The following is a 16,438-nucleotide window of genomic DNA, read 5'->3' on the forward strand; positions in this document are numbered from 1 at the left end:
GTGGCCTTGAAGAGGATTCTTTTTCTTGACTGACTTGGTCTTGACTTGGACTTGAACATCTTTGGACTTGGTCTTGAGTTGGACTTGAACCTCTCTGGACTTGGTCTCGACTAGTCCTGGTCTTGGACTTGACAAAGGTGGACTTGACTATAGCCCGGCGTATTGCCTGCGTTGGCAATTATAAATGAAAGTTTTCACAGAGCATTGACATCATATGTGGGGGAAAGTAAATTTGACAAAAAATACAGAATTTGCTTATCCGGTGTGAATGTGCCGCGTGAAATACAGAAGTGGGGGGTAATTTCTAAATCACATGAGGTCCCCTAGTAATACTGGTCCCGTGCAAATAGGGCTATTGTCGGAGAGATGTGTAAACTCAATGATATGCTTATTACTGAGGTCATAGTTAAAGGTGGTGTGGTTCTAAATTATAATGAGGCGGTTGTAAATGTTGTTCTCTTTCCCTGTCGCTTGCAGACTATTAGAAACACCTCTCCAGTTTAAGTTGGAAAAGATAACTTTTAAACTGCAGGAGAATGGGATGGAATAAGATGAAACATTGGCATATGTGGAAGCATTCTTAAAGTCAATATTAAGAGGAAAAGAAAAAAGAAATTTGAAAATTGATGAAAATTGGGAAACTGCAACTGATTTTGTATGGAGGGGTGCACAGGTAATAGGGGTTTGGTTTTGAATTGTAATTTGGTTGAGTGTTTGATTTAATATTATGTATTTAATATGTATGTATGTGAGTTATGAAAAAAAATGTCTGCATGTGTTCACACTTGACTTCATTGCAACCGGCCTAATCGGATATATTTCTACACAAAAGCTGCATCCAAAATGGCACTTGGTGCACGAAAAAGCCTTCTTCTTTTCTTTGTATTTCTTTTTCTCGGTAATGGTGGCAGGGCCCGTACGAGACGCACTTTGTTGAGGAGAACGCAGCGACTACAGTGCTATAAGACAGAGCGGGTCTCAGCTGTGCTTTAGCCCCGGTTTTCCTTCATCTTTGACTCTTTGACTTTTCCCTTTGCCCTTGCTCGGGAGAGGTACTCCCGTGTGGCGGGGAGATGACACCTCCCACCTACGTTTGATAAATTGCCAGGATTGTGCCCACATGCTGGCCAAACCTCACTGGGATTCAAACTCAACTCAATGCGAGCCAGGCCACCTCGGCAAGTGGTCTGGCTGATGGGATCCCAATGCGAGCAAGATCTGATCCCCAAGCGTCCAGAGTGGGGTGTTTCTGCTGAAGCAGCCATTACTGTAGGTTTGACTGCATTAAAAACCAGGATAAAGGGAGACTTTACACACAGCCAGACATGTTTTCTCTATTTTGTTTTGTTTTTAATTTTCTTATTTCACCTTTATTTCACCAGGATTATTCCCGTTGAGATTCAGAATCTCTTTTACAAGTCTGTGCTGGCCAAGACAGCAGCATTAAAAATGTCACATAAAAAAACAAACATAGTTACATAGAGAGAACATAGTACATTGAGTGGTAATATAGTCCTGATTTTGATAATCGTTCATACTAATACAAATATTCTAGTATTCTAGTTAGACTCTGTAGCTCACCCAAAGATGAGGGTGCAAAAACTTTAAAAGCACTGTCACAAAAAACAGTACGGGTTTCAAGGAATGACGTACATGATTTGTCCGTGGGACCAAAGGTTGCAGCAACTGAGTTTTAGGAGTCAGTAGAGAACATACCTATCTATACCTTCCATCTCATCTGTCTGTGTAACTTAAACTCTGACAATTAGACAAAGCTATTTCTATATGCAACAACAAGGCAAAGACAAAGAGACATGTCTTTTTCCATCTCGTTGCCAACAGACCATCCCTCTCCGCCCTCCAACATTCAAGCCAAACTTTTCCTTTATGTGCATTGTGGTAACATCACAGAAACGATGTTGTCAGCACAAATCTGCACACAAGCTACTGTTTTTCATGTATATTCCATAGGATCTGTCCGTGTCTATTAGACCACTATACTGCACATAAAGCTAGTGTGACTGCGGCTGCATTTCCCTACATTTTCCACCATAACTTGCGTAGGATTTCTCTCATGCAGCCCCATTTCTGTCTCAACATATATGTGGATGTGCGTGTCAAGCCGGCATGCTAAATTCTTTTGAGTGCCTACATGTCAGCTCCTTTCAGTCAATTACTTTGAGTATGTGCATATCTTTGGCCCCATGCTGTCCTCCCACCACTGCCCAAGGAGGCCAGGTGCATGCATTTATGTGTGTGCGTGTCTTCTTCAACACTATATATTTTCTTTACGCTCAATATACTGTATTGGACTTGCACTGCGGATGACGTTTTCTGGAGAAAATTGGATGTGTGCACTGAGACAAAAATCCCTCACAACAAGTCTTATGATCCTGATCTTCTGGATAAATCATTTACAGGGGGATTTTAATACAACCCATGTCTGATTTTCATAGTTAAACCTAAATAAATAACGGAAAGATTGAGTCAGGAGTTTAAAGCTGCTTTAGGAAATACCCAGTTGTCTCCTCAACAATTATGTGAAGGTTTAGTAAAGAGCAGTAGACATCCCATAAGTGCAAGGTATATTTTGCTCAGAAAAAGCTTCAACAAAAGTTTGTATTTCCCTCCCTGCACTCATCTCTTTGGATCTTTTTAAATAGATGACTGACAGGGTTGGTTCTTTGTGCATTTTACCAATTTTTTGTGCCATTTTAGTGAACTGATATCCCAACAGTGTTGAAATCTCTCACAGCTGCCAACGGGCAACATCTGCAGATTTGCTCAGTATTTCAGGTATTATAATACCTTTTTTAATCTCACGGAGAAATCGGTGTCTGAACAACTGCGCTATTACTTATGTTACACCCTCACCAAGGACAAACTGTTTGATTCTGCCTGCATTTTTACAATTGCATTTTGCAATTTTATAACTGTTATTGGAAAGTTGCAAACACGGGACCAAAAAAAACTGTCACTCTCTCGACAACACACCTGCCACGCACTGAGGCCCGATCCATCCCAAAAAAAAATGCTTTCACACTAGAAATGAACCAGACCATGGTTCAATTTGATGTTGAAGTTTTGGTCTAAAACTTGAAAAATAAAACCATGTATTCAAACTAAAAATAAGTGTACCAGTTTGGAAATGAAGCATCGCTAGCACTAAAGTTAGCATTAACTAATGTTAGCTTCACACTAGCTGGTGTTTTTACACTAATTTCAGTGTCCAGCTCAAGTTTTTTTTACTTTAACGTGTAGTGTCTTTGTTAACCTCGATTTGTCAGAATGACCATAACTCGACAGTGGCTGCGATGCTTCATTTCCAGCTTTGTCCAGCTGTCCACCTATTTTCCCTTTATGTGTTAATGACAAAAAAAATGCTACTGCGGGGATAATGTCCCAAAGTATCTATTCAAAAATGCTAATATCTTTCACATATCTTACCTGTGTGTGCGCTGGCGCCAGGGTTGCCTTGGCGGAGCCGACGCCATGCTGACTGAGTGAATACTGTGGTGCATACATTCAAAGTCGTACGTGGAAGTGGGAGAAGTCATTGTTCCTGCTGAACTGCACAATCTGGCACAGTTTATTGTTCTTATAGTGTAGTTGGTACCACGTGTTGTCCAAAACAGTTTTTTTTAAATGGAACTTTGTCACTGGCATCAGTTTGTTTAGTAAAAATCACATGTATATGGTGGATAGAAAGCATTCAGTCATAGTTCTCGCAGTAACACAATTTCCTGAAGGCAACATGACTGAGGAGAGTCTTCTGCCTTCTTTGTTAGGCTGTCACTCATAATTCCACGCCCCTCTGAGTTGAAGCCACGCCCCCTATGCAAAATCAGGGCCAAAAGTCTGAAACTGAAAAAAACTGATCTGAAACTGAAAAAAAAAGATTTGAAGCCGTAAAAAAATAAGTTTTGAATCTGAAAACATGAAATGTGGAACTGAAAACAAATATAAAAGTGAAAAATGAAAATGAATAATTTATTCAAAATAATTCCAGAATTTAATTAAATTTTATTCAAACTGAAAGAAAAACTGGTACACTTATTTTTAGTTTGAATACATGGTTTTATTTTTCAAGTTTTAGACCAAAACTTAAATTTTCAATTTCAAGCTTTAGTTTTTCAACTATATATATTTTTTTCAAATTAACAAAACATTTGGCCCCAATTTTGCTCCATACATACGTTCGGCTGTTTGGTCCGGATCAAACGAGGTAGGCCTAAGTGTGAAAGGGTCCTTAGGGTGCTCTCAGAACTAACCTGTTTTGCTTGGTTCAGTTAGGCTGGTGTGAAAGCTCTCAATTAAACTCTAGTGCGAACCAAACAACCAGTTAGAGAACACCAGAAGAGAGTGGCCCCAGTTTGCTTGATTCCCCCTTACACTAGAAACACACGGTGTCCATGTTTTTCAATCTGTCTGGCCACAGCGATTGTTTCGGCGTCTCCTATATTTCTTCCGCGAGCGAATGTGTCAAACCAGGTAGGTCTTCACATACAGGAAGGCCACAGTGCAGCCGGATACTTTACAAAATAAACCACATTTCAAAATAAAACACCCAGGTTTATGGTGATTTTGGCTGTCTTGATATCTCAGCTGTGTCTACAGCAACACACACACGCAGGCACTCACTCACTCACTCACTGGAAGAGAGAGAGAGCCGTTTTGTAGAGTGGAGAAGAGAAGGATCACTTTGTGACTGGCGTGGAGAACTAGGTGCCTGCTGTGAACAGCCAGGTGCACGATCAGCCACGAATCTACGCTTCGCGGCTACTGGCGCTTCAGCGTGCAGTGTGATTCTGACGTTAGGGTCCCTGTAGCACTGATAATGCAGCAGACCACCCCACCGCCAAAACTGTCCAAAACAAGTTACCTGATAGTCCGTATGACTGCATGTGTACTCCTGTTGGTTTGGTTGTAGTAAGAGTGTAAGTATAGACTGTAATTTTTTTTTTCCTGGGACGAACTACAGGTGTGAAAATTACTTTGAGAAATTACTTGAATGACAGAAAAGTTACTTTAAGGTCTTATTGAACAGCAAGATAAAAGTGGTTATGGACTCCAAAATTCTGAGTGAAAATGGAGACAATGGATTTGTCACAGCAGAAAAAGCACAGGAATAACTAAGGCTAATGATGCAGCATAAATAAGAGCAAAGGTCTGTATTTCATACGTGTCACATCATGCATGTTTTTGTCGTCCCTCCCTGCTTTCTCTCCTCTCTCCTCCTCACAGTGCAGTCTAGAGTTGGATTTTGTGAGCTCTCCGCTTGCTCCCAAAATAAAGTGCGGAGTCAGAGCACTCCCTGGTGGTGTCAAAAATGAACTTCAGTAACTCAAACTTGGCCAACTTTTTCTGTGTGTGTGTTACTTTGTCTCCATTCAGCCTCAGTAGCCTGATACGACCCGGTATGGTCCCAGCAGGAGTTTTTATTGATTTGAATACAAAGAAAAGTTGAAATATTACGGGGGAAAAAAATCGGAATATTTGAGAAAACAGTTCATCACAAAAACAAAATGGCTCTATTCAAACATGACAGGACAGTTCACATGAAGTCACAATAACTGCATGATATCTGGCACTTGGTACATAAGAAGAAGCAATGGCATTGAGTTATAATATTTACATGATATGAAGGGAGAAGAGTGTGCACTAGTGATGGATTTTAAAACCTGTTTTGATGCTGAACCACTTAATGAATAAGTGTGAGTGAGTGACACTTGTCCCATATTTCACTGGTGGATCCTCTCGTTCACTTTGTCATCATTATTTATTAGATAGAATATAGAATTCTTCTGCCTAATTTATGAAGTTTGACAGCATCTAAGCACAGTTAAATAAGATGCTAACTGTGTCTCTAACATGCTGTTTGATTCATTCAGTCAGCAGCTGGCACGGATCAGAATTAAGCTGGGCATACACTGAGTATGTTTACATGCACACCAATATTCCACTATTATCACAAATAAGACAATATTCAGAATTTGATACAGGGCATGTAAACAGCATATTCCCTTTGGATATTCAGAAGAAAGACTATTTTCAAATGTAGCATTTTCCGATTGAGACCTGTGTGATATGCCGGTATTATTCACCAGTAATGGCAAAAGTGTTGGAAAAACTTGTTTATCAAAGATTGTTGAATCATCTACATAGCCATAATATTCTATTAACTCCCCAATATGGGTTTAGAAAGAATCACTCTACTTCCATGGCTGTCTCTTATCTTGTTAATGGGATCTATAAAGCTTGAGATAGCAAATAAAGCACTGGTGGAATTTTCTTAGATCTATCTAAAGCTTTTGATACAGTAAGTCATTATATTCTTCTCCTTAAACTTTCCCATCTGAGAGTTAAAAAAATCCACAAGTTATCTGGAAGACAGGAAACAGTTTATCTCTATCAATCATACCAATTCTTCTCTTTGCAATGTCACTTGTGGTGTACCACAAGGATCAGTTCTTAGGCCATCATTATTTTGAATCTATATTAATGATCTATGTAACATATCAAACAAACTGTATGAGGTATTATTTGCTGATAACACAACTGTTTTTTATTCCAATAAAGACCCTGATGAAATAGTGAAAGTATTAAATTAAGAACTCATTAAGATAATGCTTGGTTTAACTGTAACAAATTATCTCTTAATATTAAGAAATCATGTTCTTTTCATTAGTGTTTAACCAGGAAATGCTGGTCAGTCTTCATTTATACATACTATATAAACACTACTATTATAGATAGTCTTCAAGATTTCTAGAGCTCTGTCTTCAAGATTTCTTGGTGTACAACTTGATGACTCTCTTTTTTGGAAAAAGCTAATTAGTACAGTCACAACTAAAAGTATTGGGATCTTGGGAAAAGTCTGTTCCATGATAAACACGGAGGTTGCCATGCTTTTATATTATTCTGTGGTTAACCTTACATATACTTCTGTAAATCTGTATGGGGAAGTACTCATCCCATAAACTTGTCCCTTGTTTTGTCTTCAGAAGAGGGCCTTACCAATCATCTAAAAATAATTCTTATCATTTTTGGTTTTTAAGATCAGGCATCCTCACTGTTTATCAAGTCAATCAATTACAGATTACTTTATTTGTACACAAATCTATCAACAAGATACTACCTTCGTTTTATAATGAACTCTTTTTTTACTGTTAACTTCATAAGCATGCCACTCGAAATATCTACAAACTCAGGCATCCTATCTGTCGAAAATCTCAACTTTAGTTTGGTTTAAATCACAGAGGTTCAGGAATATAAAATGCTTTACCATCAGATTTTTCAAAGCTACCAATTGTACAACTTAAGAAAGCTTTTAAAGGGGTGATGGAATGATTACATAGGGTATTTCACACTGTTCCTTAAGGTCTCCTAATAGTGTATGTACATTGGTCGGGCTGAAAATTGCCCGTGTGCTATTTTATGGGCACTTAACTACCCTGTGTATATGCCCCTGTTTGTAACAAGAGCTTTTCTTCCAAATATGGTATGCTCATGAATATTTAGATGAGCTGTGCGCTGATTGGTTTGAGCGAACCACATACACATACATTGGAGATGAGACAGCAGGTCTCATATTTCAGACACTGTAAAGTTGTACATTGTTTGTTGAGCTCCACACAGTCTGACGAGAAGGCGGCAGCTTGCTGGGCTCCATACCCAGTGAAAGTCACCGTTTCTGGGTTACTGGACTACCGCTGCTAGCTGCCGGCATAACTATCGTATATTAACAGTTTGAATTTCGTCACGGCATGTATATCACAGCTACCCTAAGGTCTTACAAAGCTAACACTTTTGTCCGATTTCAATTTAATGCATTTTTGTGAATATGAGGGGTTTCGTTAGCTGCTAGTGTCCCTTCAATCCTATGGGTAAAGATCGTGGCTAGTTAGCTACACTTTCGGCATAACTAGAGTATATTTACAGTTTGAATTTCGTCACGACATGTATATCACAGCTACCCTAAGGCCTTACAAAGCTTAGCTAACACTTTTGTCCGATTTCAATTTAATGGTTTTTTTAATTTATTTCAGAGGTATCTTTAGGAGGAGGCTAGCTAGCTCTCATTGATAGAGCTCCATCCAGCCACAGGCTCTATCAATGAGACTCGCGGACAAGAGGTGTTTATTTCCCCGATCGTTTTTTAAATAACTCAACACACATATCCATTATAAGATTAAGTGGAACCTGTGGTAAGAGACTGCGGGTGTAACAAGCTCGCTGACCACGCTCTCACTCACACACACCGGCTGCTGAACTCCGACACACAGTCGGACAAAATTTGCATTAAGCCATCAATTTTCGTAAAACAGCCCATATTTGACCTCTACATAGTTGATTTCTCACATAAAAAAGTCTCAGAAGTGAATTTACTGGTAAAATAGCAGATGAACAATGTATACAATTTCTGCGATCTGCGCAACCTATTCAGAAGACTACCTGATCTCAGATCAGTGGTGTAGCCTAGGTAAATGTTGGGGCGTGACAAAGATAGCGACTAGAGCCAAATAACGAGGGGTTCGTTGAGATTTGCCCGTTTTCAGAGCCAGTTTCAAATTGTGAGATTTGCAGAGGAAAGAGGTGTCAATGGGATTTTGAGGTTCTATGTATGTCCTATTTAAAATCGGTTTTGCATTCTATCATCCCTTTAAATGTTTGTTTTTGTCTGTGTAATGTTATCCTGATGGAAGTCTTTATAAACAACCCATGTAACTCCCAGTATTATTTTACCTTTCATATTTAGTCTGTTGTTTTGTTTTGTGTGTAATTTTAGTTTTGGCTTTTCTTTTCTTCAGTATTTTAGTTTCTATTTTAATTGGACTATGCATTGGAGAGTGCCCAGATTAAGCCCCTCTGAGGGTTTTTTTAATCTCTTTTATTGATTATGTGTATATTAATCTGAATTATTTGAATATGTGTAAACCAATGAACTAAACTATTCAGGTTTTAGAAACATTCTTTAAACAAGTATACAGCGCTTTTAGAATCTGCATCTCAATCTGGGTTTTTACTGCAGTTTATGACGGTTTACGGCCTCTTGCCTGTTTGCAGGGCTGCAGTAGAGATGCACGTCCAAAAGAAAATAACACATTTCTGATCCAACAAGTCTGACACCAGTGGAAAACACTTTAAAAAATCCTATTTTGCACGGCTCCATGTAAACAGTAATATTAGTGGAATATTCACTTCATGTAAACAGCTTAGCCGGAATATTGTCTTTTTCAGAATAAAGGCAAAAAACGGAGTAATACATCCATGACCATGTAGTCACTGTGTATTTTTATCAATCCTGTATATTGCGTTAACTCACACTACACATTTTAATCAGCCTTTCTGAACAATCAGAACGTGTCACTTTTATGCTCACACTGCATGGATAAAATGACCAGCCATGACGGGGGTGCACCATGGATGTGGATGAATTATTGAATCTCTTCTACAAACTAAAACATTTGAGACTTGTGCCATTTTGGAGGAGTTCCAAATCTATACAGTACATTGGATTACATTTTAGTGCTTCAATAAATCAACTTATTTCATGGAGTGTGTACCTGAGTCCAGAGCCTGTCGCAGTTCTGCAGGTCCACTGGAGGCTGGAGGAGCACGATACAGAGACTCACTATTCAAACCTGCAGAAAAAAACAGAGGTAATACTATTTGATATCAATTGTCTGTTGTTGCTCATTGCTTTGTAATTCTGGATAGTCTTTGTTGTGCATCTGTTTTTATCTTTTACTATCTGTTCATGTAAGGTGTCCTTGAGAATCAAGAAAGGCTCTCATGAATAAAATGTATTATTACATACACGCACGCAATGTTGTTCCTTTAATGAATATGCTCGCTACACGTGTGTTTCTGTCTGTATTCTCTCACCATGTTTCTCAATAGCTTCGATGAGTCTCCAAACAACCACAGGAGCTGCTTCAGACAGAAGCTCCACCTCCACACCTGAGAGAGAGAGAGAGAGAGAGAGAGAGAGAGAGAGAGAGAGAGAGAGGTTTCAATAATTTACATTAAAACAACAACTTAAAACAACAACCATTGCTCCCCTTATGATTTTCTCTCCTATTAATTAATGACGTACAGTGAACCCCACAATTAACTTTTAATGTGCTTCACTTTGCAAAAATAATTAAATATTCAGGAAAGAAAATTACTCCATGTGCTGTTTTACTGCATAAAACGGTTTCTGCACGACACAAAATGACCTTATAGATGTAAACAGGTCTGTAAGTCCGGCTGAGAGATCATTATATAAAATTAAGTTTACATTTTTTTTACATTTAACTAGTAGGCTATACTGTGTCCGTAAATCATCAGAAAACGTCAAAGAAATATATAGTTCAAATAGTTTCCTCAGACAGTTAATACACCGTGAGCATTTTCTTTGCAATTTCTACAATCCATCCATCTAAACAGATGAATCAGAGTGTGTATGACTGTGTGTGCCCTCTAGGGAGTGTACTGCGACACACACACACACACACACACACACACACACACACACACACACAGCTTGTTCTTCATACTCAATACACAATTTTTCCAGACATCTATATGTTTACTCATAAAAAAAACTATGAAACATTTACCCAGTTAGAAAATAATGATACTAATTCAACCTAATTGTGTTAATGTTAAGTTTTTAATTTCTTTTGGGGTTTAAGAGAGTTAAGTTCTTCTGGGAAACCAACAAAACCTACATGTGGCGGCACTGCAATCAAATGAAAAGTGGGAGTGGCCAAATTGGCCGTGAAAACAATCAGATATTATCCACATAAATTTCAATATTGTACATGTGCTGCCTGCCAGCAGCTAATCCACAGGAGAGGATGTGAAAAGGTTAAGCAACATGTGGGATTTGATTACAGCCCACAGGCTGCAGCAGCAGCCATCATTACATCCACTATTTGGAATAAATTAGACACAAGAGAAAGAGCATTTTCCAATTACAGATTAAGTGCATCAGAGTGCTCAGCCAATGCAAGATGTATAGAGCTCAACAGTATGGTTCTGGAAGTTCTATTTATTTTCTCTATTTCTTTATTATTTTGATTATCAACCATAATGTCTAAACCATCCAAGGTAGACCGAACCCGATCTACGGGATTATGGAACAAAAGTTTCTAGAAGCCACAAGTCCGCATGAAATCAACCTTGATTTAAGAAAAACATGTTTTATTTGCGATCGCATGGAGAAATGAATCACATGCTTTATGGTCACGAGTCATCTCGTAGCTGGTTGGCTTGGTTCCTGGCATAAACCTCTTTATATAAGCATATAATGAAACGTCAATGGAGATATTGAACGGGGAAAAACACTTTCTGAACCAGAGCTTTCAAAAAAGTGGCAGATGGGGAACAGAGAAGGTGGAGTTGAGGTGAGGGAGGTAGGAACAAATCCAGTTCTACTTTTCCAATAACACTTTCACATTGAACTCATGAGGATGCATTTTCCATCATGGGAATGTAACTGTCATTGACATGAATTGGGTTTGAGTTATGAAAACATTGTTGCCAATTCAGTGACAAAAACAGTTCACTCAAAAATGGTAAATCATTTTGAGGTTTTTGCACTCCAAACTTATATGTACCATAGAGAACAAAAAAACTAAAAACATAAGTCACACTTTGTGAACTCAGAGCAATCCGAACTTCACCTTCATCAGACTTTCCACCTACACATTTGAGAATACAACATTAGTGGAGCATTTAACTTCTCTTGGAGTCAATATAATCTGACACAAGTGGAATACAGAACAGAAGCAAAGAGAGAACGGGATATCGTCGGCGTAGAGGGAGTACAGACATTGAATTGGTTCCTGCACAATCTACAGAAACAAATGAAATAAATGTCAGACTGACTGACTGACATGTGATGTGCATTCTTTATAGATTGAATGGCAATACTTCTAGAATCACAATAAATAAAAATGTACAGTCAAATCGAATGGGCACCCATGTATCGTGAAAGAATTGAATCGGAACAGAAGTATATCGTCCCAGCCCTACTAACCTTGATCATTCTTGCATGATCTCTTGTTATAACACATTATAATGTATAGCCTTCTTGTTTAGACAAATCCATATCATGGCTCATGCAGCATCTCAACAAGTGTACCGTTAATCTGTTCACGTTTTGTTTTCTTTGATCTATCTCTACTCATTTTCCCGTCCGTCCTGCCTCACTCGTGTTTTCTCTTTTACACCACCATTTCCTTCACAACTCATTCTTGTCCCTCTTTCTTTCTTTCTTTCTTTCATCCTCTTCAGCATCATTGTCATCCCTGCTTCCTCTCCCCTGCTCACTTCCCGGCTCAGCTATTCCCTCCCTCTTTTGTTGTGCAGTTGACAGTTGTGTTATATCACAACACACACTCACACACAGCCGAGTGACGGATATATTGAGTTAAATGACACTTGTCCTCTGATGCAGACAGACACACACACACACACACACACGCACACACAGGTACACGCCAATAAGCGTATTTAGCCTTTTGACAAAACAAACATATCTGCGGTGTCTACAGGTGTACAGACCTGCATCACTGATTGTGTTTGGTATAGTGTGTGTGTGTGTGCATGTGTGTGTGTGTGTGTGTGTGTGTGTGTAAGCAACGGCAGAGGAATTTCCGGAGATATAGGTCGTTAAATGTACAGTGCTTCCATTAACGTCACTGTCACAAAGCATCACCGAGGCAATATCTCAGCCAGAGGGGAGAACGAAAGAGAAAAAGAAGAGAGGAAAGAAGTGGAGAAAAGGACAATCGAGAATGAAGAGAGGACACGGAGGTGTGGAGAATGAAAAAAGAAAAAGAGGACAAAGAACGGGAATGGGAAGAGTGGGACATAACAGAAGAGCCAAAAAGACAAAAGAACAGAACAAATAGAAAGTTAAAGAAAGGGACAAAAGAATAGAGGAGGACAAAGAGAAGAGGACATAAAAGAAGAGGAAACAATGAGTGAAGTGTCGAAGACAAAAAACAAGAAGCGAAGAGGACAGACAGTAAATAAGGGGACACAATATAACAGAGAAAAAAGAAGAAGAGAAGAAGACAACAAAGAGAAGGACAAAAATAGAAAAGCAAAGGAAAAAATGAAAAGACCAGGACATGACGAAGAGACGGCGAGACATAGAGGACAAAAAAGACGAGAACAGAGAGAAAAAGACTAAGAGAAGGAAGGACAAAAGCAAAGAGGACACCAAGAATAGAAACAAGAGAGAAGACAAAGGAGAAGAATGGAAAGAGCAGGACATAGGGAAGAAGACACGATTGGGCAAAAATAAATAAATAAAGAGGACAAAAGAAGACAAGAACAAAGATAGAAGAGAGAAAACAACAGGAGAGGAAAGAAGAGGATAGGAGAGAAAACAAGGAGAGGAAAGAAAAGAAGAGGAGAGGAGAGGAAAGAAGAGAATAGGAGAAGAGGAGGAGAGGAGAGACGAGAAGAGAAAAAGGAGAGGAGAGCAAAGAAAAGGAGTGAAAAGAAGAGAAAATAAGATAAAAAAGAAAAGGAGAGGAGAAAAAATAAGCGAGAAAGAAAAGAAGGGAAGGAGAGAAAAGAAGAGAGGAGAGGGGGAACAATGGACAGAGCAGTGGTTGAGCTCTGCAGCAGATACTATAGAAAACGTATGGAGCCACACACACTAGGTAACACATCCACTGATATTACTGTAAATACACTGCTGTGAGAGAGACAAAGAGGGAGCCATATACAAAGACTGCGTGTGTGTGTGTGTGTGTGTGTGTGTGTGTGTGTGTGTGTGTGTGTGTGTGTCCATCACTGAGCTGTCATTAAAACATGCTCCATTGCATTATACTGCATAGACCCTATATACTGCACTGGTACACACATTCCCCTGCTCGCTTAAAGTTGCATGGACACAAAGAGATGCGCGGACACACACACACACACACACACACACACACACACACACGCACATCAAGATAAGAGTTATAGATTGAGAGTGGTGTCTATGGTTCTGCAGATAAGTCATATATTTGGCCACTCTCTTGATGTATAATACATCATATTTAGGTCAAATACTTAAACACAGAGAATGAAAGGGGGGATTCATTTATTTTTCATGTTCGTGAGATTATAAGTAATTTTGATCTTTATCTGGAGTCCCTCTGCAGAGATTCTAAGTCTCTGATCTTTCTCCCTTTTCTCTGTCTGCCGGCAGCGCTGCAGCAGGCAGGGCTCCGTCCTGCAGTAACACGCACCGACAGCAGGGGGCAGCTGACTCCAGCCCTCACTGGACACTGGTACTGTACTTAAGTACAAATTTAAGGCACTTCTACTTAACTTGAGTCTTGTTATTTCATGCCAATTTCTACTTCTACTCCACTACATTTAAGAGGAAAATATTGTACAAATGAAGATTGTTGCACACAATCTACATGTAGTTAATAAAATATGATGTTTTATTACAAATTTAACTACCCAACAATATAACGGCCTACAAGTACAGCTGAAATGATTAGACCATATTAAGCTGGAATCAAGATTCTTGACTTTTTTCCTTAACAAATTACTCCAAGCAATTCATCCATTGTCAAAATAGTCGGCGATTAATTTAATAGGTTGACAACTGATCGATTCATCTTTGCAGCTCTAATATGGAAAACATCAAGTATGACGGTAGCAATATTTTTTTTCTACCCTTCTTGCTTGCAGCTTGTCCCCTGACATCCTGACCAAAGGTTCTGCGTGTGTCCCATGTGGACGCAAAGTCACAACCCAACACGAGTTCCCAGAATGCCAGTGAGATCTCCCCTCTGCTTCTGTACTCCGCTACTGTGATTTGTCAAAGGAATGTCAACTCTCTCTGGATTTCTTATTTTCTTTCTTTTTTTCTCCTGCTGCAGTCAGACCTCGCTTCGGTTCTGCCACAGCATCTGTCTGCAGGTCAGAATATGAGACAGATAGACAGGCAGATAGACAGGTAGGTAGAGAGAAAAAAAAAAAAGAGCGAGAGATGAGGTGACCTGCAGGTTTCTGGAGCGTGACGGCCGTGTGTCCTGTTACCAATGTGAAAACTTGAAATGACAATCTCCTCTGTAGTGCTGCTCATATCATGTATCCTCCTTCTCCCTCCTTCCCCTCTGACTGCCGGTTGCTCTCCATCTCTTACTCTGCTGCTCTTTGTTCTGTACTCCCTTTTTTGTTTCTCCTGCCTTTCTCCTTTTTAGATCTATTTCTCCAGAGCGGGTCAAAATATTTGTGTCGCCTTCAACACCACATTAACAGGGAAACAAGAAGTTCTTTTTAGGTTAAAGAGAACACAAAGATAACCATGAATATAAGAATATTCCATGGGTAGGTATTCAATTTTCAATTCTGGGATTTGAATATTCATGCATGCAGGCTAAAATTCACTGTGGTGTTTTGTCGGATTACGCTGCTTGCTAAATGTCCGCTCGTCGCTGGCTAATTTACGCAGCTCTATGTCGTCCATCTGAGCCTACAACGGAGAAATGTTGAGTAGCAAGCGAGCAGTCTGATGTGTGTAGAGGTCTGTATGGTTATACTGTAGCAACCTGGTGTCGTTTTCAGGCGAGGAGGGTCTGGCTAGTCCACACAGCATTGCGGGATGGGAGAAAAACGTGCTCTGGTTTATTGGCATTTCTTCAAACCAATCACAATCGTCTTGGGCGGCGCTAAATGCCGGACGGAGCTACGGTGCCTCTGCAAAATAGTCTCGGGAAGGAACTTGTTTTGGTGGAACGTGTACATTCAAAAGGTGTTTAAGTCGTGCAACAGAAAACTCAGATTGACCGCGTCTAGCTAGCTGTCAGAGATCTGAGGAGCAGTTAAAAAATCTTGGAATCGGCCCCGTTTCTTCGCCGTGTGTATTGAATCTTGAACAGCGTGCAGGACCAACCCTCTGCAGTGGTGATATTAGCAGCTAAGCCTCCATAAAAAGCCCAGCGTAACCTTGAACCTCCATCTCCTCGTGACCAATCTCCCATGACAATCTCCAAGTCAGAGGGACCCCCGCCTCTCTGCTCCCCTGGGGCCCCCAGTGACAACCAAGGCCACGGGGCCAGCACACAAGCTTACTGCATATGCACACTCAGACACCGACACGGATACACACATACGCATACATTAGCATACATGCATACACTCGAATGGGCACGGAAACATGGACACTGCCTATGTCAAGAAATTCAATAATTTTAAATGCAGCCGATGGTAAAAGCACTGAATTACTTTCATGAAGCAACAAAAGTCAGACACAAGCTAAACGCTACAGATGATGTCTCTCAACCAAACAAATGCAAGTCATTTGTCTTGCTTTGTGTCCGCATATACCGCTGTGTTACCATACACATACTCAACGTGCATCTTAAATGCACATTATGTTCCATCTTCTCGGCTGTGAAGCATCATTTCTACTTTGACATGAGCT

At 39.8% G+C, this 16,438-nt stretch overlaps 1 protein-coding gene across 1 annotated transcript in view; it reads right to left on the bottom strand.

Moving 5' to 3' along the window:
- The window catches only part of pik3r3b (phosphoinositide-3-kinase, regulatory subunit 3b (gamma)), a 258,480-nt gene that overhangs the window by 162,158 nt on the left and 79,884 nt on the right, over positions 1-16,438 (bottom strand). The window contains exons 2-3 of the mRNA XM_078258300.1: positions 9,889-9,963; positions 9,567-9,644 (exon numbers count right to left, since the gene is read on the bottom strand). Coding sequence (XP_078114426.1) covers positions 9,567-9,644; positions 9,889-9,963 — 153 coding nt within the window. The remainder of the gene's footprint in view (positions 1-9,566; positions 9,645-9,888; positions 9,964-16,438) is intronic.

This window comes from Sander vitreus, chromosome 9 (genome assembly GCF_031162955.1).
Source record: "Sander vitreus isolate 19-12246 chromosome 9, sanVit1, whole genome shotgun sequence".
Lineage (NCBI taxonomy): Eukaryota > Metazoa > Chordata > Actinopteri > Perciformes > Percidae > Sander > Sander vitreus.